Raw genomic sequence first — 25,178 nt, 5'->3', positions numbered from 1 at the left:
AGCCACAGATGTGTGGACTAGGACATGGGAAATTTCCTTTCCCCAGTTGGGTGGAGGCACACGATCCCAGGACAGCTTAAAATAATAGAAAACTGTGGTAGAAGAGGGCACTGCTTCTCATTACTTACTGTTATACAAAGAAATGGCGCTAGGGAAATATGGGAATGGAGGTGTCAAACGTGCCACTAGATGCCCTCCTAAGGAGAGTGTAGGTGCCCCACGGTGGCAAATAGTAGTTCCTGGTGGTGGTTCCCACGAGAGCATGAGGGCCGTCAGCTGTGAGACGCCAACCAGGAAGTACTTCCTGGTTCCGGGGCCCCTGCAGGCAGTGATGCACCAGGTTTGGCTTTTAGTCAGAGCAATTGCTGGCTTTGTGTTTGTTAAATTAAATGTGAGCTTATCAACTTTCAACTTTTCTTGAGGCATTAAAAAGGTTCCCAGGGGGCCTCCCTGGTGGCGCAGTGGTTGAGAGTCCGCCTGCCGATGCAGGGGACACGGGCTCGTGCCCTGGTCCGGGAGGATCCAACATAACGCGGAGCGGCTGGGCCCGTGAGCCATGGCCGCTGAGCCTGTGTGTCCGGAGCCTGTGCTCCGCAACAGGAGAGGCCACAACAGTGAGAGGCCCGTGTACCGCAAAAAAAAAAAGAAAAAAGGTTCCCAGGCCTTTGCCTTATCAGAGAGGTTGAAGTTTCCTAGGCCGAATGAGGGGAAAACTGAAAAAAAAAAAAAAAAGAACTCAAAAGGTAAAGGTAAAAAGATCCTAAAAAAGCCAAGGGGGAACCCACCCTCCTTATTGTTAAGCAGAGGAGACAAAAATGGTGCTTGCTCTCCGGGGTCTGCTAGAGTTCACCGCACTATTTCTAGAGAAGAAATAACAACAGGCAACAGAGAAAGTAAAGGGGAATAAAAACCAGAGTCGAGACTCCAATGAGCAGAAGACTGCAAAACAACAGAAAAGAGTTAAAAACCCCACATCACTCTAGCTGCCCCATAAAGGTAGGAAGCCTTTCCTGGGGCTGGAAAATTCAGATCTCCTGGAGAAACAGAATGACAAGAGGGTATCAAGAGTTAGTGGGTGGAGGGAAACACATGACCCTGCTAGAGAGCAAGAGCGGAATAATAATTGCAAACCTTCAGAAGCACTTACTGGGTGTCAGGCATCGCTCTACCAGCTTTGCATGTATTTACTTATTTACTCTTTACAACAACTCTAGGATTGTTATGGAAGCTTTATAGACAAGAACCTGAGGCCTGGAGAGAGGTTAAGTACCTCACCAAAAGCCATCCAGCAAGTGGGAGAGCAAGGATTCGAACCTGGGCAGTTTGGTCCCGGGTTACGCCACCATGCTGTGCTGCTTCGTCTATTTCTTACCACTTCCCACCTCTGTATTTCTTTGCAGTCTGGCTTTTGCCCTCACCACTCCATTAAAAGTGCTCTCAAAAGTCATCCAAGTCACCAGATTTGATACCTTCATAGAGGTATACAAAGCTCTCAGCCATATTTGATGCTGTTGAAACATCCTCTCCACCCAGACATGAAAGCTTTGCATCATCTCTATGTCTCTCTAATAGTCCTCACGTCCACCATCACTGTTTTCACTGCTATTATCCCAATTTGATTCTTCATTATTTTCATTCATTCGACAAACACATAATTCCACATGTCAGACCCTGGGGATACAATGGTGAGCAAAGCAGATAAGTCTCTGCCCTTATAGAGCTTACTGTGGAGGAGACAGGCATCAGACAATCACGCAAAGAGATATTTACAAAGTGATAAGTGCTGTTCACAAAAAGTATGGGGCTTTATAAAAGGGTGAAATAGAGAAGTTACAATGACCTCCAAATTAGTCTACCTCTAGATTCTCCCTTCTCCAATCCACTGCACCCACTGTTGCCCTGATTAATGTTCCCAGAGTCTGTCTCTGACCACACCACTCCCCAGCTCAATTTCCTTCCATGGCTTACAGAATAAAGTTCAAACACCTTAGCCAGGTATTGGAGATGCTCCATAACCTGGTTCCAACCCACCTTTTAAAGCTTTCCCCCAATACTCACCTTCAAGTACTCTATGCTGCAAATAAACATTCATCGTTCCTTGTATGGAAAGACTACATGCCTTTGCCATGCTGTTTTTTTGTTTGTTTGGTTTGGTTTGTTTTTTTGCCTAGAATACCCTTCCCCTTGTCCCCTTATGTTCAAATACTATACATCTTTTAAGTCCAGTTCAACCTTCTCCACAAAGCATTTCCTGATCCCCTCCTTTGAAATCTCAGCACGTTTCCCCTACTTTTATAGCATTCACGTTCTGTCTTTAATATTATAATCACTGTAATATAATAAATGTAAGCCTACCCAGTTCCCTTCCTGTAAGCTCACTGAGGGTAGGATCTGGGTCTAAACCACAATTACTCATTGGCTGGATGGACAGATGAATGAATGAATGAATGAATGAATGAATAGTTGGTGGCTTCATGATTGACAATGTGGAGGGGGCCATAAGTATGCAGACATAATACGAATATTTTCTTTGATCATGTATTTTCATTGCAGTTTAGCAGAGAGCCATGGGAAAGCTATCAAATCAAACAAATGCTGCCCATTTCCACCTTCCTCCACCTCTTGATCTAACAGGTGGATCTCCTGTAGGGATGAGTGGCCCCACCAAAGGAGACATAGAAACCATCTCCAAGGACTATGAAGTTGTGCCCAGAAAATCCAAGGATGTGACGGACCAGGTGGTGTTTTGGGTTTTTTTTTTCTTGCAAAAGAAAACCGGTACTTTAGAAAAGAATAGATGGGTGGTGAAATAGTTGCCTGTAGAGATGGAACTGTAGAATAGGATTTGCTTTGTCTGAACCATTGTTTAAAATACTGGATTGCTGGGCTCTTGGCTAGGGACAGAGTTCTCTATGATAACTGGGAAAAATGTGTTTACCCAGAGCCTTGCTGATCTGATATAGAGAACTGTAAATTGAAAATGGAGGGGAAAGGAGAAAAATGACCTGATGATGTTATAAAATCAATGACTATGGATGATATCAGATATGACAACAAGAACAGCACTGGGAGAGGTGCCTGTTCAGTCATAGGAGAATACATCTGGGAAGAGTCATAAATAGAACTTACGGCTTAAGCTGTTTTCTGTATCAATACACAGCACGTGCATTGGGTTGAACCACATGAAATTGCCAGTATTCCATGGTTTTGACCTACAAAAATGGCAACTTCATATGGTTCAACCTAAGATTATGAGGGAAACTTGAAGTTTTAATTCAAGGAAGTAAATATCACCTAAGAGATATCATTAAGACTTGGAGGAATGAAACTTACAACTGGAATTTGGTATCAGGAGGAGCACATTGTAAAGAAGAAAGGTGCCCTTGAGAATGGGAGGTGGTATTGTGCTGTGTGCATAGATATCCACAAACGTGAGGACAGAGTCCTTTACAGAGTTTTGGTGAAGTTGAAAGGAGAAAGGACCAGGAGTAATATAGTGTAAGTACATCACACAGCACTTTACAAAATGGGAGAAATGGATGATGTATTCGTGATGCAGATCACAAAAATGGCATTGGACAAGATCTAGCAGCAATGAGGGACTTTGTCCAGGGCTTCTCTTGCTTCATTTGCTTAAAAGAAAAACGTTTCAAAATTTTTTACTTGTCTTGCTGACAATATTGCCCCTTAGAAAGTAAAGAAATCCACAAGAGAACTGTTTGTTCTCCATGACCTAATTCTGACCAATAACAAAGAACTGATTGGCGAAGTGGAAACTTAAAGAGCAACCGTATTAGCTCAGGGCTTGTGAGAGCATAAGGCTGGACATAGTAAGGTATTTTGTCCTAGAATTTAAGAGGGCAGACTTCAGATGTTTCAGAGAAAAGAAAGGTATCATGAGGGCAAAGAAAGAGCAGGGGTCCCATAGATCTAGCTTTAAATCATGGCTCTGCCATTTACCTGCTGTGTGACCTTGACTAAGTGACGTACACTCTCTGAGCCTCAGTTTCCCACAGGAATGACAGGGAAGGGAGGGAGGAAGAAAGGAAAGAAGGAAGGAAGGAATGGCAACAATAGAATGACACCACCTCCTTCCTGGGGTTGTGATGACAGAGGGGATGGCACACATGAAGGGCTCAGCTCTTAGTAGGGGTGCATCAACTGTTAGTTTTCTTGCACTTTCTACTTAACCACCCTCCCAAAAGGGTTGAAAAGCTCTTAGAAACTAAATTCTGACCATATAATTGTGAAGTATTTTAATGAAGAAGTAACAGTATGGAAAGAAAATGATGTAAGTGAGGGAGTTCTTTGATGATGAGACATTAAAAAGGTGGAGAGAGGGCATCTGACCACAGATGAATATAAAGTAGTAACACGGAGCTGTCAGAATCATATCGGGGAGGCCTGACCCCAAATGAGCTAATTCTAAGAGTAAGAAAAAGAGGCTGTTTTCAGTTTTGTTTATGCCAAGAAGCAGATCAAGGAGGCCTTAAAAAGTCTGCAAGTTGGGGCAGATAGTATGTTTCGTTTTAATTAGAATTAGTTTTTAAGGACTTCCCTGGTGGCACAGTGGTTAAGAATCCACCTGCCAATACAGGGGACACGGGTTCGAGCCCTGGTCCAGGAAGATCCCACATTGCCATGGAGCAACTAAGTCCGTGTGCCACAACTACTGAGCCTGCGCTCCAGAGCCCACAAGCCACAACTACTGAAGCCCGCGTGCTGCAACTACTGAAGTCGTGTGCCTAGAGCCCATGCTCCGCAACAGAAGTCGCCTCAATAAGTCCGTGCACCGCAACGAAGAGTAGGCCCCGCTCGCCGCAACTAGAGAAAGCCCGTGCACAGCAACAAAGACCCAAGGCAGCCAAAAATAAAAATAAAATATAAATTTTTAAAAATAATTAGTTTTTAAAATTATGTTATATAAGCACATGTAAAAATAATTCCAATAGTACCACAGGGTATAAAATGAAAAATGAAATGGTGTAATGTTGCCAGACAACAAAGATACAGAGGACCTCTTTAATTCCTCCTTTGCTCTGGTCTTCTCTGCCATACAAACTCTGTCCATTAGACTGGAAAGGGTCAAGCAGACATTGGTAAGAGGGACCTGAGGATCACAGTAAATACGAAAATTGTAAGAAAGCCTCAGGGTGCTTTAAATGATTTTGAGTCTCCTGGCCCAAATTGTATTTCACGATGTTGAGAGAACCTGTTGATGAGATCACTGCACTGGTGTTTGTAACCATGGGGAATAAGAAAGATGCTGGAAGCCTAGAGAGGACATATGCTCCTTTTTAAAGGGAGGATGATAGGTTTCACAAGCTTTAGACAGGTAGATTTCCTCTTAATCCCAGGCAAATTTCTATACGTTATGGGAAAGGATGGTTTGCATGAGACCTGGAAGGGAACTAGTGATCACAAAGGATTTATAAAACCCTCTACCTAATAGCACAAGATAGACTAAGCTCATTTTCTTTTCTGAAATGAGGTGAGTATATGTAAGTGGGTAAAGCAGGGGAACATTGTAGACACAGTGTATCAGGATCCTAGCAAGGCATTGACAAAATCATTCATGTGTGACTTGTTCCTTGTGAAAAAGTTGGGGAAATGTAGACAGTACAATTATGGAATGGGTGAATGATCATCCCAAAGTCTCCTAGTTAAAAGAACAAAGTTCATTTATATACTAATTTATTATCTGACACACCCACTCGGATGTAAGCTCCTCAAAGGAGAGACTTCATCCTCTAGTTTGCTCATGACTTTATCCCCAGTACCTATAACCGTGCCCAGTACATAGTAGAAAGTGCTCAGAAAGTGTTTGTTTGTTGCATGAATGCATGAAGTTGTGGGTAGGACTGCAAGGCCTGTCACCAAGCTTTGTCTCAGCCCTCCCCTATTCAGTACGTCTTATCACCTATTTGGATAAAGACATTAGATGGCGCACTGATCAAATATGCAGATAATGTGGGTCTGAGTGGGATAACACTGTAATAAAGATAGACACTGTATCCAAAAAGAACTGGCAAGAGCAATTTAATAGTGATAAATGCACTTAAACAGACTGGAAGTAAAAGCTGAGACATCAGTTAATAGCAGGATGTATGAAAAGAAGATTTCGAAGTTTTCATTCATTCTTTTAACCAATATTTGTTGAAAGTGCCAGGCACTGTGCTAGACACTGGGATATACAGTGGTGAGGAAACATACTGTCTGCCCTTCTGCAGCTTAAAGACTATTGAGGGAGACAGATGTTAATCAAATCAGTCCACAGGGAAATATATGTTTATAAACTATGAAGAATAAAACAGAGCACTAAGAGAGCACATGACAAGAGAGCCTGACCTTGTGGAGGAAGGTTTCTCTGAGGAACTGACCCTTGAGCTGACTTCTCAAAACTAAATAGGAAAAACACCAAGGTGAAAGCAGGGGAGAGTAAACAGTAAGTCCCATGAGTCAACAATATGAAATGCCTGCTTGAGGCCTTCCCCTTGGTGGGGGCTCAGCGAGGGACTCAGCTTGCTCACTCCCTGGGCTGGAAGCTCGGCTGATGACTTGGCCAGTGTTTGCCAGGGCTTCTCGGCTGAAGGGGTGGCCCTCATGGTCAGGATGGTGGGGTCAGGACTGAGGCATGACTGGGAGATTATTCTCAAGCAGGGAGATGATTGAGCAAATAAGTGAATATTTGAGGTTAATAGGAGCCAGATTTCTCAATGTTGGAAGAGATAGTTGCAAATATGGAAAGGGAGGAAGGCTAGAATGAACCCTCTGGTGTTGGATTGAAAATGGAGGTATCAGTATGAACTCGGCTTTATGTATACATATATGCACATATAGATATATACACATCCACACATTTCCTAACTCTGTCCACTGAGAGGCTCTAGAAACAATGGCACCCCAGTAATAATGAGTACACCTAGCACCCAAATCTTGGATACTACCATTCTCCATTAAAAGGAATGAGGGCTCCTTGGAGAAATAACTGATTCCAGTGCAGGAGCAGGGAAAGTACAAGATGAGCCTGGAACATCTTACTATGTCACAAAGTAAGGAAGTGTTCAAAGAATGATGGGGACATGTCAAAAGGACATAGGAGCCAGCTTTGAGCAGCAAAATAGTGGATTATAACTCATTGAATAAGATCCATTAGTCTGTACTAAAACATATTTTTAAAATATGAATAAGTAGGGGAGAAGAAAATGCTCTCCCTAACAAACGCCAACTAATAAATGAAGACAGAATGATGGAAATTTAAAAATCAACATTTAGCAACCATCACAGTAAAAAGGGATTCCAGCAAGAGTCATCAATGGATGCTAAAACTAGTGAGTGGGAGTTCAATGAGGAACAGGATATTTGGTCTCAAGGTGTCTTCCACAAAATACTTCCTAATTACTTATGAATTACTAATATGGTAGACACCGTCTTAACTTGAACCATCAGTGGGACAAACTGACATTGTCTGTCTGTTGGTATGATGCACTGAGAAGAACACATCTCTTCTGTGGTGTGCCTACCAAAAATGCGTAAATTAATCATTAGGAAACACCAGAAACACAGAAATTGAGGTTCATGTTACAAAGTTAACTGGCCGGTACTCTTAAAAAATGTCAAGGTCATGAAAGATCAGGAAAGACTGAGAAACTGTTTCCATTTGCAGGGGACGAAAGAGACATGACATCTAAATGCAACTTATGATCCTGAACTTATGAAAGACTTTATTAGGACAATCAATGAAATTGGAATGGAGCCTGTGGATTAGATGGTAGACCTGTATCGTTATTTTCTAATTTTGATGGTTGTACTGTGGTCGTTTAGGACAGCGGTCCCCGACCTTTTTGGCACCGGGGACCGGTTTCATGGAAGACAATTTTTCCACGGATGGCGGTGGGGGGCGGTGGGCGGGGAATGTGAGCAATGGGGAACGGCAGATGAAGCTTCGCTTGCTCGCCCACTGCTCACCTACTGTTGTGCAGCCCGGCTCCTAACAGGCCGCGGACCAGTTGTGGTCTGCAGCCCGGGGATTGGGGACCCCTGACTTAGGAGAATAGTATCCTTGCTTTTAGGAAATACACAATGCGGCATTAAGGGGTAATGGAGCAAGAAGTCTGTAAATTAATCTCAAATGGTTCAGAAAGAAATACACAAAGAGAGAATGATAAGGCAATGTGGTAAAATGGTAACAAATGGGGAATCTGGGTAAAGGGTATGTGGCAATTTGCACCTTTTCTGTAAGTATGAAACTATTTCAAAATCAAAAGTTAAAAAATGTTAATACAAATCAACAGGGAAAAAGAAGCCAGTGTCATCTTACGGTACACTAATGCAAGTCTAGCCAGAATGAGGCTGCTGAACTCTGTGTGGGTCAGATCTCACTGGAACATGGGCCTTGGCTCTGGGAAAGGTGAGGTGACTACATCATATGAGGAACAGCTAAGGGGGTCTGAGGATGTTTAACCGGAAGACAAGAAAGTCAGCAGGATGGGGGAAAGAGGAAACAAACTTGTTACAGGGAGACACATTTCTGTTCCGTATGAGGAAGGGTATTTTACCAATTAGCAAAAAAAAGGCAGATTGCGTTGTCTCGGGAGTTTGTCACAGGCTATGTTCTGATACAGACTGCACAACCAAGTCTCAAGGATGTCATCGATTTCATGAAATCTGATCGATGCTGGGCCCAAAGACCACTAAGGTCCTTCCGATGAAGAGTCTATGGTTCTCTGTTATCTTCAGGTATTGCGAATTTCAGCACTTCTCTAATAAAATGCAACCTGTGTGGGACTGGGATGAACATCCCCTTTTGGTCACATGGGGCATGAATCAGCTTGCTCTCACATGGGCTATTTCTGTGTGTGTGTGTGTGTGTGTGTGTGTGTATATATATATATATGTATATATATATATAAAATGTTCCTTAGCTCCTTAGCACTTTGGAAAAAATCATTTGTCCCCCAGAAATTAGCTGGTCACAGCACTAAAAGTCAAAATGCTTTTATTTTAGAACATGTCATTTAACAACATGAAAATAGGGCAGGAGAAAACAGAAACAAAAACTCAAGAGTAAGTTTGGTAAGAATTTAAACATTCAACATCTCAGGAACACACATCTTCAAGTCACTGGCAGCTTGCTCTGTTCCAGCAGTTCTCACTCTTCATTAACAAGTGGGCCCTTTTTTATTATTTAATGTTTCCAGAAGCTCACTGTACAGAACATGAATCTGGGAAAGAGAACAGCAAATAGATTTCTTGAGAGGAAAGGAAATGTGGGAAATCTTCCCGGATCCATGGTGATGGCATGAGAGACCTGAGGCACCACTCTGGGAAGAACATACAGTACTCACCTGGGGAAAAGGGATCCCATGACACTAGGTCTGTTCACCAGAGATAGGCAGAAGAAGGGAGGAAGTACTTAAAACATAAAAGATCCTTTGCTCTTATGTGATACAAAACCTTTTTCTCTATCAAGCCTCTCCTCGTTAGCTAAGGGCCCAGAAGTCTGCTACTCAGAATAGTTCCTGGGCTTCCCTGGTGGTGCAGTGGTTGAGAGTCCGCCTGCCGATGCAGGGGATGCGGGTTCGTGCCCCGTCCGGGAAGATCCCACATGCCGCGGAGCGGCTGGGCCCGTGAGCCATGGCCGCTGAGCCTGCGTGTCCGGAGCCTGTGCTCCGCAACGGGAGAGGCCACAGCAGTGAGAAGCCCGCGTACCGCAAAAAAAAAAAAGTTCCTGCAGAAAATGTCTTTTTAAACACTCATTGTTTGCACAGAGGCTGGTCCTTCCCTACGTGCACTGGCATTGACAGGGATGCATCTTTCCAGAGCCCACTCTTGGCATTCTTCTTAATTAGATTCCATTTTCTATTCCTAAGTTTGCCTTGTTCACCATTCTTCCTGGTTTTCACTATAAAAAATTACTGTTTATAGTCCCATAACTCTTGCACTTTTGTGGAACCACTGAGAGGAACAATGGTCAAGATCCTTTCCTAGCCAAGGAAGGTAGGGTTGTGTCCTTAACGAGAGCTATGTAGAACCTCTCTGTCCCTGAGTCATGCCATCCACCCGTAGCCCTCTCCCTCCTCACCTGAGTTTCATAGCTTCTCTTAAGGGAGCCAAGGTGGTCAAGGAAACGCAGTGCCAGGCCACACCACTTTTCACTAGACGTATACTTGTTGCTGCTGTACATAAATATTCCAATATTCCAGGACTTGATCATCAGCCAGAGAATCTCCATTTCTGGGTAGCCTTCCTGAAATCCAAGAACAGTGGGTTTACAGTTATTACTGTCACAATCACTGTAGCCCTGACTCTATGAGGGCTGCATCCCAGTATTATTAAACAATGGGTGCTCTGCTGACACTGAGGAAGGAGCCCGCGGCCCCCACGAGCAATCCTGTGCTCCTGGAGAGTAGGAGGAGACCACCTTGAAGGTCTGTCAGCTGTAGGATGCTCCATAGCAAGACCTCATGAAGTGACATATACACTAAAAAAGCAATGAAGCCCTCTTGCACTGAGTTCTGTCTTTCTGAAGCAGGAGAAAAACCTGTATCCTGTTTGGGGCTTCCCTTGTTGCTGTCCTCAGTCGATTATCTCCCCAGTACCTATCTCTAATTTTCAGAGAAGGTTGTGAAGCAGCAGTTTTATTGAATCTCTTAATTTCCTTGACCTGAATCAGTCTGTGTTTGGAATAGAAATTATATTAATCTTTATTTTTTGCATATGTATAGAGAGATTTATTTTAAGGAACTGGCTCACACAATGTAGGGGCTGGCAAGTTTGAAATCTGTAGGGTAGGCCAGCAGGCTGTAAAATCAGGTAAGACTTGATGTTGTGATCTTGAGTCTGAAATTTGTAGGGCAGGCCAGCAGGCTGGAAACTCAGGCAGAATTTCTGTTAGAATCTTGAGGCAGAATTCCTTCTCCGGGAAACCTCAGATTCCACTTTGAAGGCAAAAACTGATTATGGAGTGTAATCTGTTTTATTGTACTTCAAGTCAACTGATTACAATTTAAAAATGATCTTTAGTGTTGACAGTATCTACCTTGCTATGAACACAGGGCACATTTCTAAGATGGTCCCTTTGTCTTTTAACATGGCTGATCACAAGATTTTGCAATAGCAAAAAGGATTAGTCTAAGGACCTACTTTTGTCGTTCTTGTATAGGAGATGGACCACAGAGGGAGCACTTGTGTGCTCATTCCATGTTAAAGTCCTTCATCTACACAAGAGGTCTCAGGCCCTTGAAGGGGGATATGTGACAGAAGACCTGGGCAGCAGGTTGTTGAGAGTGTCAATGACATTGTCTCAGCTGTCCTTTCACCCATGTGGATCTATAAAAAATTACTATGCATAAAACACTATGAGAATGAGGGTGCTAAGAGTGACAAGACAAAGCTCTTATCCTAAATGATACATAATGCCTCTGGGGAGACAAGGCATCCACGTATAAAGAGGACCACACCAGGAATGTGATTAAGGGCTAGTCAGAGGGACACAGGCATTAGGTGCTCCAGCTCAGTCAAACAAATGAGCACTGGGCTGGCACAGTCAGAGGTCTAGTCTCTCTGCTTGAAATGCCAGTCCCCCACCCAATCTTTATCCACTTGGTAAACTTCTACCTTTTCTTCAAATTAACAAACGGAGTTAGTTATTCCTTTCTCTCTGTTGCCACAGCAAGCTTTACATTCCTCTAATACAACTTATATCACATTGTTTTGAAACTGTGTATATATATATCTCCTCCAGGCTGAGCTCCTTGAGTACAGGGAATTTTTCTTCTTCATTTTTGTATCCTCAGAGTCCAACACTGTGCCTGACACATAATAAGGGTCCAACAGATATTTGCTGAATGAATGAATGAACAAATGAATTAATATCCAGTTATTAAAATGCTACCTCCTCATTCAGGCTTTGCCTGACTCTCCACAATTTGTTATCTGTACCACTTTGTTCCTATGGCACTTTGTTCACGGCACCTATTGTCTGTCTCCTTCACTAGGCTGGGAGTTCCTTAAAGGCAGAATGTCATCTACCTTTGCGTATTCACAGCCTGACACATGACCGTGTTGTGATTTTAACTGAATGACTTAACAAATGACTGAACAAATAGACATGATCTTAGAGTAGATGAGCAGGATATCTAGCTATAGAGAGGTTATATGAAATGTCCAGAACAGGCAATTCCAGAGAGACAGCAGATTGGTAGTTGCCAGGGGCTGGGGGAGAGGGGAATGGGGAGTGACTGCTAATGGTTATGGGGTTTCTTTTTGGGGTGATGAAAATGTTCTGGATTTGGATACTGGTGATAGTTGCAGAATTTTGTGAATATACTAAAAACCACTGAATTGTATACCTTAAAATTGTGAATTTTATATATGAATTGTATCTCAACTTAAAAAATATATATAGAGAAAGAGAAGGGCATTCCATGTGGGCAGAACAGAATCAATAAAGACTCAGATTGTGCTTGAGACTAAGCACGTCTCAGGGGAACTAACAGTCATTTGGCCCAAGCAGACAACTGATATAGGGAAATTAATGGGAAACAGGACTGGAAATGTAGGATGGGGCTACCTAAGCACTTCCTAGATGCTTTTCCTTAGAACATTAGTGTCATGAAAAATGTTAACAGATGGTGTATAAAAATAGGGTTCTTTAGTCAAATACATTTTGGAAATGCTGCATTCTATATACAACCTCTTGGAGAGTTTTAATGCACATTAGTTCATTAAAAGTTTTAGGAACTTTTACAGTGAAGAAACCATGTAACTTTGTTTAATCCAGAGTATGTAGATCATTTACTAACATCTTGTGGAATGTAATTTGTGAAACATCGGGCTGGAGTGTTAAGGGTTTTGCATAACAGGCCACAGATTTTGGGACTTATTCTGCTGGCAATGAGAAGTTACTGAAACTTTTTGAGAAGGTAAGTTATATGATGAAACTGGAGTTTTAATAAGATTGAAATGCCAGTGGTGTTTAGAACAGACATGAGTGTGAGAAAACACATACAGCGAGAACTGTTTAAATGGACTTGTTAAGAGATGAAGAATGAAGTGGATGAGGGTCAGAAATAGTGACAATGGAAATGGAAAGATGTAAGAAACACTCTAAAGGAAGAATCAGTAGAACTTGGTAACTGATTTGATATGGGGAATGGAAGATAGGTCAATTAAAAATGGCTCTGAAGTACATAGTTTGAATGGCTGAGAGAATGCTGATACCACTGAAAGAAGAAATTGGAAGGAAATGTTTCTGGGGATAAAGGATCAAAATAATGTTAACTTCTATTTTAATCATGTTGAGATTGAGGTAACTTTGGCGATATCATGTGGGCTGTTGCAGATATGGACTGGAACTCAGGTAATAGTTGAAAAATATCAATCCACTTAAAGGACAGAGTATAGAATATGGAGAAGGAAAGAGTAGAGAATATTGGAAATGTTCATAGTTGGGTGGCAAGAGGGAAAAGATAAAACAGAAGAGTGATGAGAACATAAAGGACAAAAGAAAAGACAATTTCAATAAGGAGGCAGTGGTCAATAATGAAGGCCAGGGTAAAGAAAGAGGCCATCAAATTTGTCTAGGAGGTGGTAATTAGTGGAGTACTGTGTGGCTAGCAGTACAGAGAGTGACGGAAAGAGTGGCTCAAGATGAGGACAGACAGGTACGCAGGACCTTGTAGGCCATGTTTAGGATTTTGGTTTTTAAGAGCAATGAGAAACTACTGAAGAAGATTAAGCAAGGTCACATATATTCTAAAATTTAAAAGATCACTCTGGTTGCTGGATGGAGAAATGAAGAAAGCAAGAGATGCAAGAAGACCAGCTAAAAGGTTCCTGCAGTAGCTGAGGTAAGAGATAACCTGAACTAGGTTGGTGATGGTGGAAGATGGGGAAAAGTAAATGAATATATGATATTTAGGAGGCAGAATTGACAGGACTTAGTGATAGATTAGAAATGGGAGTGAGGGAGGAATTGAGGATGACTCCGAGATGTTTGGCTTGGGCAACTGGAGGAATGATGGTGCCATTCAATGAGTTAGGGAACTGGAGGAGTTTTATTTTCATTTGCGTTAGCTACTCTCATGTCCAGCACTGCTCAGGAGAATCACTCATCTTCAACGAAGAAATGCAACCGTGCAGCTACTCACCCCAGTGCAACATAGGCTTGCCTGTGGTAACATACAAATCAATGCCAGCAAGTAGAGATGTTTGCGCTTATGATTTTCTGGGGCTCATATTTGAAGCCAGTTTTCTCTGCCTTCAACATCTTAATAAACATGGCAGTCATATAACAGTCTAACAAAACTGTACGTGTTTTGGAACACAAATGCTGTCTTTTTAGGCTCTCTTCAGGGTTACTGAAGTGAATATTGTGTACATCAGCTTTACTGAGATATAATTCACATACCATACAATTTACCTACTTAAAAGTGTACAGGGCTTCCCTGGTGGCGCAGTGGTTGAGAGTCTGCCTGCCAATGCAGGGGATGCAGGTTTGAGCCCTGGTAAGGGAGGATCCCACATGCCGCGGAGCAACTATGCCCGTGAGCCACAACTACTGAGCCTGCGCGTCTGGAGCCTGTGCTCTGCAACAGGAGAGGCTGCGATAGTGAGAGGCCCGTGCACCGCGATGAAGAGCGGCCCCTGCTTGCCACAACTAGAGAAAGCCCTTGCACAGAAACAAAGACCCAACACAGCCAAAAATAAATATAAATAAATAAATAAATTTGAAAATAAAAAAAGCATCCAAACCATGAAAGTTGCTAAAAAAAAAAAGTGTACAATTCAATGGCTTTTAGTACATTCACAGAGTTCTGCCACTGTCACCACAGTCAATTGTAGAATATTTTCATCCCCCTAAAAGGAAACCCCCATGCCCATTTGCAGTCACTCCCCATCTCCCCAAATAACCCCCATCTCTGTCTTTTATAGATTGGCCTATTCTGGACATTTCAGTTAAATGTCCAGAGTCACACAGTATGTAGTCCTTTATGACCGGAATCTTTCACTTAGCATAATGTTTTCAAGGTCCATCCATGTTGTAGCATGTGTCAATACTTCATTCTTTGTTATGGCCAATTAATATTCCACTGTATGGAAATACCACATTTTGTTTATCCATTCATCAGTTGATAGACATCTGGGTTGCTCCCACTTTGGGCTGCTATGAACATCTGTGTACAAGTCTTTGTTTGGCATTTGTTTTCATTTCTTATGGGTATATACCTAGAATTGAAATTGCTGGGTCATATGGTAACTTCACGTTTAACTTTCTAAGGAACTTAGCCAGACCGTTTTCCAAAGCAGCTGTACCACTGTACAGTAACATGGTGTATGAGGGCACCAATTTCTCCACATCCTTGTCAATACTTGTTATTATCTGTCTTTTTGACTACAGTCATCTTAGTGGGTGCCAAGTGGTATATCACTGTGTTTCGATTTGCCTATCTCTGATGACTAATGATGTCAAGAATCTTTCCATATGCTTACTGGTCATTTGAATATTTTCTTTGGAGAACTGTCTACTCAGATCTTTACCCATTAAAAAAATTAGTTGTCTTTATATTATCAAGTTGTAAGAGCTCTTTATAGATTCTAAGTACAAGTTCTTTAACAAATATATGATTTCCAACATTTACTGCCATTCTGTGGGTTATCTTTTCACTTCTTTGTTGGTCCTTCACAGAAAAGTTTTAATTTTGCTGATATCTAATTAATTGATTTTTTATTTTATTGCTTGTGCTCTTGGTGTCATATCTAAGAAAACACTGTCTAACCCAAGGTTACAAAGATTTAAGCCTATATTTCTAAAAGTCTTATTATTTTAGCTTATGTATAATTATAGTTTTATAATTTTAGCTCTTTCATTTAGGTCTTTGATCCATTTCGAGATAGGGGTCCAAACTTCATTCTTTTCCATGTGGCTACACACTTGTCCCAGAACCATTGTTAGAAAGACTACATTTTCACATTGAATAGTCTTCACAATCTGGTCAAAAATCAACTGACCATAAAGGTGAGGGTTTGTTTCCGGACTCTTAATTCTATTTCACTGATCTCTATGTCTATCCTTATGTCAGTACCACACTGTCTTGATTACTATAGCTTTGTGGTAAGTTTTTTTTTTTTTTTTTTTTGGCGGTACACGGGCCTCTCACTGCCGCGGCCTCCCCTGTTGCGGAGCGCAGGCTCCAGACGCGCAGGCCCAGCAGCCATGGCTCACGGGCCCAGCCGCTCCGCAGCATGTGGGATCCTCCCGGACTGGGGCACGAACCCTGTCCCCTGCATCGGCAGGCAGACTCCCAACCACCGCACCACCAGGGAAGCCCTGTGGTAAGTTTTGAAATAGACAATGCAACAATAAAAGTTTTAATTACTTCATATAATTTTATGTGTTTCAAAGAAGCTAAGAGAAGTAAAGAATGAAAGTATATATTTATAATTTGTTATATTAACTTTCTTTCTTTTTTTTTTTTTTTTTTTGCAGTACGCGGGCCTCTCACCGTTGTGGCCTCTCCCGTTGCGGAGCACAGGCTCCGGATGCGCAGGCCCAGCAGCCATGGCTCACGGGCCCAGCCGCTCTGCGGCATGTGGGATCCTCCCGGACCAGGGCATGAACCCGTGTCCCCTGCATCGGCAGGCGGACTCTCAACCACTGCGCCACCAGGGAAGCCCCTATATTAACTTTCTTATTTACCATATCTGGTTCTTTTCGTTTCTCCCCATGGCTCAGAGTTATTCTCTAGTGTCATTCCTTATTCCCAAACTGGCTCCCACCTTCCTTCTTTGTGCTGTTATTTTTATATTACATTTTATACGATAAAAGCCCAACTAACAACTGTATGTTTTATACATTTGCTTTTTAAATAATACAAGAGAAGAAAGGAAAAGAAGTATGCATTTATACTGTTGTATAATTACCTAATTACCAATGCTTTTTGTTTCACTTGCTATCAACCTAAAGAACTTCCTTTAGTATTTCTTGCAGGCAGGTCAGCTAGCAAGAAATTCTCAGTTTTTCTTTATTTGTTAATATCTTCATTTTTGTGAGATAATTTTGCTGATTATAGGATTCCTGGTTAGCTGTTACTTTTTTCCTATCATTCTGAATATGCCACTGCCTTCTGGTCCCCACTGTTTCTGGTGAGAAGTCAACAGTCACTCTCTTTGGGGTTCCTTTTTTTTGTAACCATTTTTAAAAATTGAAGTGTAGTTAATTTACAATGTTGTGTTAGTTTCAGATGTACAGCAAAGTGATTCAGATTCTTTTACATTATAAGTTATTACAAGATATTGAATACAGTAAGTCCCCTACATACAAATGAGTTCCATTCCGAGAGTGTGTTCCTAAGTCCAACAAAGTTAACCTAGGTACTCAACTAACACAATCAGCTACATAGTACTGTACTATTATAGGTTTATAATACTTTTCACACAAAATAATACATAAAAAACAAACAAAATAAAGAAAACATTTTTAATCTTACAGTACGGTACCTTGAAAAGTACAGCAGTACAGTACAACAGCTGGCATACAGGGATTGGCATCGAGTGAACAGGCAAGAAGAGTTACCGACTGGAGGAGGGAGGGGAGGTGGGAGACGGCAGAGCTGAAGGATCATCAGCAGTAGGAGACGGAGGGCAAGCTGCAATTTCACTCATGCCTTACATGACTGGACATGCAAATCCACATTTGCATCTTTGAAAGTTTGCAACTTGGAGGTTTGTATGTAGGGGACTTACTGTATAGTTCCCTGTGATATACAGCAGGTCCTTGTTTATCTATTTCATACCTAGTAGTGTGTATTTGTTAATCCCAAGCTCCTAATTTATCTCCCCCCATCCTCCGCTATCCACTTTGGTAACCATAAGTTTGTTTTCTAGGTCTGTGAGTCTATCTCTGTTTTGTAAATAAGTTCATTTGTATCATTTTTTTAGATTCTACATATAAGTGATAACATTTGTCTTTCTCTATCTGACTTACTTCACTTAATATGATAATCTCTAGGTCCATCCATGTTGCTGCAAATGGCATTATTTCATTTTTTCTTATAGCTGAGTAATATTCCACTGAGTGTGTATATGTATGCAAATATATCACACACACACACACACACACACACCATATCTTCTTTATCCATTCATCTGTTGTTGAACATTTGGGTTGCTTCCATTTCTTGGCTATTGTAAATAGTGCTGCTATGAATACTGGGGTGCATGTATCTTTTAAAATTAGAATTTTCTCCAGATATATGCCTGGGAGTACGATTGGTGGATGATATGGTAACTCTTAGTTTTTTAAGGAACCCCCATACTGTTTTCCACAGTGGCTGCACCAATGTACATTCCCACCAACAGTGTAGGAGGATTCCATTTTCTCCATAGCCTCTCCTGTATTTATTATTTGTAGACTTTTTAATGATGGCCATTCTGACTGCTGTGAGTTGATACCCTGTTGCAGTTTTGATTTGAACTTTTTCCAATATTTAGTGATGTTGAGCATCTTTTCTTTTTTCTTTTTGCTTAATAAATATTTTGAATGATTTAATGCATGAATATGGAGGAATGAATATACAAGAAAGTAAACATGACATTTTAGTAAAGAAAAACGTGAAGAGACTGAAAAGAAAAACACACTAAAATAGCTATAAGTAGAATATACTACCCTACTGAAAGACAATGATTTTTATATTAATAGAAAAAAGTTCACATCTGTTGTTTCCAAGACATGGCTCTTCAGACAAAATTGGAAAAGTAGTGCTATCCCATGCCATGAAAATCAACAAAAAAGAGAAAACATTAACTGGGAGAAAAGAATGTTACCTTTTTTCTTTTTCTTTTTATACAGCAGGTTCTCATTACTCATCAATTTTATACTCATCAGAGTATACATGTCAATCCCAATCTCCCAATTCATCACACCACCACCCCCAAGCCCCCACGGCTTTCCCCCCTTGGTGTCCATACGTTTGTTCTCTACATCTGTGTCTCAATTTCTGCCCTGAAAACCAGTTCATCTGTACCATTATTCTAGGTTCCACATATATGCGTTAATATACGGTATTTGTTTTCCTCTTTCTGACTTACTTCACTCTGTATGACAGTCTCTAGATCCATCCACGTCTCAAAAAATGACCCAATTTCGTTCCTTTTTATGGCTGAGTAATATTCCATTGTATATATGTACCATATCTTCCTTATCCATTCGTCTGAGGATGGGCATTTAGGTTGCTTCATGAACTGGCTATTGTAAATAGTGCTGCAATGAACAGTGGGGTGCATGTGTCTTTTTGAATTGTGGTTTTCTCTGAGTATATGCCCAGTAGTGGGATTGCTGGATCATATGGTATTTCTATTTTTAGTTTTGTAAGGAACCTCCATACTGTTCTCCATAGTGGCTGTTATCAGTTTACATTCCCACCAACAGTGCAAGAGGGTTCCCTTTTCTCCACACCCTCTTCAGCATTTGTTGTTTGTAGATTTTCTAATGAAGCCCATTCTAACTGGTGTGAGGTGATACCTCATTGCAGGTTTGATTTGCATTTCTCTAATAATTAGTGATGTTGAGCAACTTTTCATGTGCTTCTTGGGCATCTGTATGTCTTGGAGAAATGTCTATTTAGGTCTTCGGCCCATTTTTGGATTGGGTTGTTTGTTTTTTTAATATCAAGCTGCATGAGCTGTTTATATATTTTGGAGATTAATCCTTTGTACATTGATTCGTTTGCAAATATTTTCTCCCCTTCTGATGGTTGTCTTTTCATCTTGTTTATGGTTTCCTTGGCTGTGCAAAAGCTTTTAAGTTTCATTAGGACCCATTTGTTTATTTTTGTTTTTATTTCCATTACTCTAGGAGGTGGGTCAAAAAAGATCTTGCTGTGATTTATGTCATGGAGTGTTCTGCCTATGTTTTCCTCTAAGAGTTTTATAGAGTCTGGTCTTACATTTAGGTCTCTAATCCATTTTGAGTTTATTTTTGTGTATGGTGTTAGGGAGTATTCTATTTTCATTCTTTTACATGTAGCTGCCCAGTTTTCCCAGCACCACTTACTGAAGAGACTGTCTTTTCTCCATTGTATATCCTTGCCTCCTTTGTCATAGATTAGTTGACCATAGGAGCGTGGGTTTATCACTGGGCTTTCTATCCTGTTCCATTGATCTGTATTTCTATTTTTATGGCAGTACCATATTGTCTTTTGATTACTGTGGCTTTGTAGTATACTCTGAAGTCAGGGAGTCTGATTCCTCCAGCTCCAGTTTTTTTCCCTCAAGACTTCTTTGGCTATTCGGGGTCTTCTGTGTTACCATACAAATTGTGAAATTTTTTGTTCTAGTTCTGTGAGAAATGCCAGTGGTAGTTTGATAGGGATTGCATTGAATCTGTAGATTGCTTTGGGTAGTACAGTCATTTTCACAATATTGATTCTTCCAATCGAAGAACATGGTATATCTCTCCATCTGTTGGTATCGCCTTTAATTTCTTTCAACAGTGTCTTACAGTTTTCTGCATACAGGTCTTTTGTCTCCCTAGGTAGGTTCATTCCTAGGTATATTATTCTTTTTGTTGCAATGGTAAATGGGAGTGTTTCCTTAATTTCTCTTTCAGATATTTCATCATTAGTGTATAGGAATGCAAAAGATTTCTGTGCATTAATTTTGTATCCTGCAACTTCACCAAAGTCATTGATTAACTCTAGTCGTTTTCTGGTGGCATCTTTAGCATTCTCTAAGTATAGTATCATGTCATCTACAAACAGTGACAGTTTCACTACTTCTTTTCCAATTTGTATTCATTTCTTTTTCTTCTCTGATTGCAGAGGCTAGGACTTCCAAAACTATGTTGAATAATAGCGATGAGAGTGGACATCCTTGTCTTGTTCCTGAGCTTAGAGGAATGGTTTCAGTTTTTCACCACTGAGAATGATGTTTGCTGTGGGTTTGTCGTATATGGCCTTTATTATGTTGAGGTAGGTTCCCTCTATGCCCACTTTGTGGAGAGTTTTTATCACAAATGAGTGTTGAATTTCATCCAAAGCTTTTTCTGCATCTACTGAGATGATCATATGGTTTTTATTCTTCAGTTTGTTAATATGGTGTATCACACTGATTGCTTTGCATACACTGAAGAATCCTTGCATCCCTGGGATAAATCGCACTTGATCATGGTGTATGATCCTTTCAATATGTTGTTGGATTCTGTTTGCTAGTATTTTGTTGAGGTTTTTTGAATCTATATTAATCAGTGATATTGGACTGTAATTTTATTTTTTAGTAGTATTTTTGTATGGTTTTGGTATCAGGGTGATTGTGGCCTCATAGAAGGACTTTGGGAGTGTTCCTTCCTCTGCAATTTTTTGGAAGAGTCGAGAAGGAAGGGTGTTAGCTCTTCTCTAAATGTTTGACAGAATTCGCCTGTGAAGCCATCTGGTCCTGGACTTTTGTTTGTTGGAAGATTTTTTTTTTTTTTGCGGTACGCGGGCCTCTCACTGTTGAGGCCTCTCCCATTGCGGAGCACAGGCTCCGGACGCGCAGGCTCAGTGGCCATGGCTCACAGGCCTAGCCGCTCTGTGGCATGTGGGATCTTTTCAGACTGGTGCACGAACCTGTGTCCCCTGCATCGGCAGGCGGACTCTCAAATGCTGCACCACCAGTGAAGCCCTGTTGGAAGATTTTTAATCACAGTTTCAATTTCATTACTTGTGATTGGTCTGTTCATATTTTCTATTTCTTCCTGTTTCAGTCTCAGCAGGTTGTGCATTTCTAAGAATTTGTCCATTTCTTCCAGGTTGTCCATCTTATTGGCATAGAGTTGCTTGTAGTAGTCTCTTAGGATGCTTTGTATTTCTGCGGTGTCTGTTGTAACTTCTCCTTCTTCATTTCTAATTTTATTGATTTGAGTCCTCTCCCTCTTTTTCTTGATGACTCTGGCTAATGGTTTATCAATTTTGTTTATCTTCCCAAAGAATCAGCTTTTAGTTTTATTGATGTTTGCTATTGTTTTCTTTGTTTCTATGTCATTTATTTCTGCTCTGATCTTTATGATTTCTTTCCTTCTGCTAACTTTGGGTTTTCTTTGTTCTTCCTTCTCTAGTTCCTTTAGGTGTAAGGTTAGATTATTTATTTGAGATTTTTCTTGTTTCTTGAGGTAGGCTTGTATAGCTATAAACTTCCCTCTTAGAACTGCTTTTGCTGCATCCCATAGATTTTGGATTGTCGTCTATTCATTGTCATTTGTCTCTAAGTATTTCTTGATTTCCTCTTTGATTTCTTCAGTGATCTCTTGGTTATTTAGTAAAGTAGTGTTTAGCCTCCATGTGGTTGTGTTTTTTACGTTTTTTCCCCCTATAATTCATTTCTAATCTCATAGCGCTGTGGTCAGAAAAGATGCTTGATATGATTTCAATTTTATTAAAATTACTGAGGCTTGATTTGTGACCCAAGATGTGATCTATCCTGGAGAATGTTCCGTGCACACTTGAGAAGAAATTGTAATCTGCTGTTTTTGGATGGAGTGTCATATAAATATCAATTAAATCTATCTGGTCTATCGTGTCATTTAAAGCTTGTGTTTCCTTATTTATTTTCATTTTGGATGATCTGTCCATTGGTGTAAGAGGTGTTAAAGTCCACCACTATTACTGTGTTTCTGTCAATTTCCTCTTTTACAGCTGTTAGCAGTTGCCTTATGTATTGAGGTGCTCCTATGTTGGGTGCATATATATTAATAACTGTTATATCTTTTTCTCGGATTGATCCCTTGATCATTATGTAGTGTCCTTCCTTGTCTCTTGTAATATTCTTTATTTTAAAGTCTATTTTATCTGATATGAGTATTGCTACTCCAGCTTTCTTTTAATTTCCATTTGCATGGAATATCTTTTTCCACCCCCTCACTTTCAGTCTGTATGTGTCCCTAGGTCTGAAGTGGGTCTCTTGTAGACAGCATATATATGGGCCTTGTTTTTGTATACATTCAGCAAGCCTGTGTCTTTTGAAGTATTTAATCCATTCACATTTAACGTAACTAACGATATGTATGTTCCTATGACCATTTTCTTAATTGTTTTGGGTTTGTGTTTGTAGGTCCTTTTCTTCTCTTGTGTTTCCCACTTAGAGAAGTTCCTTTAGCTTTTGTTGTAGAGCTGGTTTGGTGGTGCTGAATTCCCTTAGCTTTTGCTTGTCTGTAAAGCTTTTGATTTCTCCATAGAATCTGAATGAGATCCTTGCCAGGTAGAGTAATCTTGGTTGTAGGTTCTTCCCTTTCATCACTTTAAGTATATCATGCCACTCCTGGCTCGTAGAGTTTCTGCTGAGAAATCAGCTGTTAACCTTATGGGAGTTCCCTTGTATGTTATTTGTTGTTTTTCCCTTGCTGCTTTCAATAATTTTTCTTTGTCTTTAATTTTTGACAGTTTGATTACCATGTGTCTCGGCATGTTTCTCCTTGGGTTTATCCTGTATGGGACTTGTTGCACTTCCTGGACTTGCGTGGCTATTTCCTTTCCCATGTTAGGGAAGTTTTGACTATAATCTCTTCAAATATTTTCTTTGATCCTTTCTCTCTCCCTTCTCCTTCTGGGAACCCTATAAGGCAAATGTTGTTGCGTTTAATGTTGTCCCAGACGTCTGTTAGGCTGTCTTCATTTCTTTTCATTCTCTTTTCTTTACTCTGTTCTGCAGCACTGAATTCCACCATTCTGTCTTCCAGGTCACTTATCCATTCTTCTGCCTCAGTTATTCTGCTATGGATTCCTTCTAGTGTAGTTTTCATTTCAGTTATTGTATTGTTCATCTCTGTTTGTTCTTTACTTCTTCTAGGTCTTTGTTAAACATTTCTTGCATCTTCTCAATCTTTGCCTCCATTCTTTTTCTGAGGTCCTGGATCATCTTCACTATCTGAATTCTTTTTCTGGAAGGTTGCCTATCTCCACTTCATTTAGTTGTTTTTCTGGGGTTTTATCTTCTTCCTTCATCTGGTACATAGCCCTCTGCCTTTTCATCTTGTCTATCTTTCTGTGAATGTGGTTTTTGTTCCACAGGCTGCAGGATTGTAGTTCTTATTTTTCTGCTGTATGTCCTCTGATGCATGAGGCTATCTAAGAGGCTTGTGCAGGTTTCCTGATGGGAGGGACTGGTGGTGGGTAGATCTGGGTGCTGCTTTGGTGGGAAGAGCTCAGTAAAACTTTAATCCACTTGACTGCTGATGGGTGGGGCTGGGTTCCTTCCCTGTTGGTTCTTTGGCCTTAGGTGACCCAACACTGGAGCCTACCTGGGCTCTTTGGTGGGGCTAATGGCAGACTCTGGGAGGGCTCACTCCAAGGAGTACTTCCCAGAACTTCTGCTGCCAGTGTCCCCATCCCCATGGTGAGCCACAGCCACCACCCGCCTCTGCAGGAGACCCTCCAACACTAGCAGGTAGGTCTGCTTCAGTCTCCCCTGGGGTCACTGCTCCTTCCCCTGGGCCCCTATGCACTCACTACTTTGTGTATGCCCTCCAAGAGTGGAGTCTCTGTTTCCCCCAGTCCTGTCAAAGTCCTGCCATCAAATCCCACTAGCCTCCAAAGTCTGATCCTCTAGGAATTCCTCCTCCTGCTGCCGGACCCCCAGGTTGGGAAGCCTGACATGGGGCTCAGAACCTTCACTCCAGTGGGTGGACTTCTGTGATGTAAGTGTTCTCCAGTCTGTGAGTCACCCACCCAGCAGTTATGGGATTTGATTTTACTGTGATTGCACCCCTCCTACCATCTCATTGTGGCTTCTCCTTTGTCTTTGGATGTGAGGTATCTTATTTGGTGAGTTCCAGTGTCTTCCTGTCAATGACTGTCCAGCAGCTAGTTGTGATTCTGGTGTTCTCACAAGAGGGAGTGAAAGCATGTCCTTCTACTCCGCCATCTTGGTTCAGCAAAGAATGTTATCTGCTAGTGTTGGAGCATCTTTTCATGTGCCTAATGGCCATCTGTATGTCTTCTTTGGAGAAATGTCTATTTAGATCTTCTGCCCATTTCTTGATTGAGTTGTCTGGGTTTTTTGATATTAAACTATATGAGCTGTCTGTATATTTTGGAAATTAATCCCTTTTTGGTAACATGGTTTGCAAATATTTTCTCCCATTCGGTAGGTTGTCTTTTCATTTTGTTTTATGGTTTCCTTTGCTGTGCAAAAGCTTTTAAGTT

At 41.0% G+C, this 25,178-nt stretch overlaps 1 protein-coding gene across 1 annotated transcript in view; it reads right to left on the bottom strand.

Annotated features, from left to right (window-relative positions):
- Positions 1 to 9,161: 9,161 nt before the first annotated feature.
- Positions 9,162 to 25,178, bottom strand: part of TEX11 (testis expressed 11) — a 353,939-nt gene continuing 337,922 nt past the window's right edge. Inside the window, exons 31-32 of the mRNA XM_060137334.1 lie at positions 10,085 to 10,249; positions 9,162 to 9,224 (exon numbers count right to left, since the gene is read on the bottom strand). Of these exons, the coding sequence (XP_059993317.1) occupies positions 9,162 to 9,224; positions 10,085 to 10,249 (228 nt within the window). The remainder of the gene's footprint in view (positions 9,225 to 10,084; positions 10,250 to 25,178) is intronic.

The sequence above is a fragment of the Lagenorhynchus albirostris genome, chromosome X, assembly GCF_949774975.1.
Source record: "Lagenorhynchus albirostris chromosome X, mLagAlb1.1, whole genome shotgun sequence".
NCBI lineage: Eukaryota > Metazoa > Chordata > Mammalia > Artiodactyla > Delphinidae > Lagenorhynchus > Lagenorhynchus albirostris.
The sequence above is the reverse complement of the archived record's forward strand: the minus strand, read 5'-3'. Positions and strand labels throughout refer to the sequence as shown.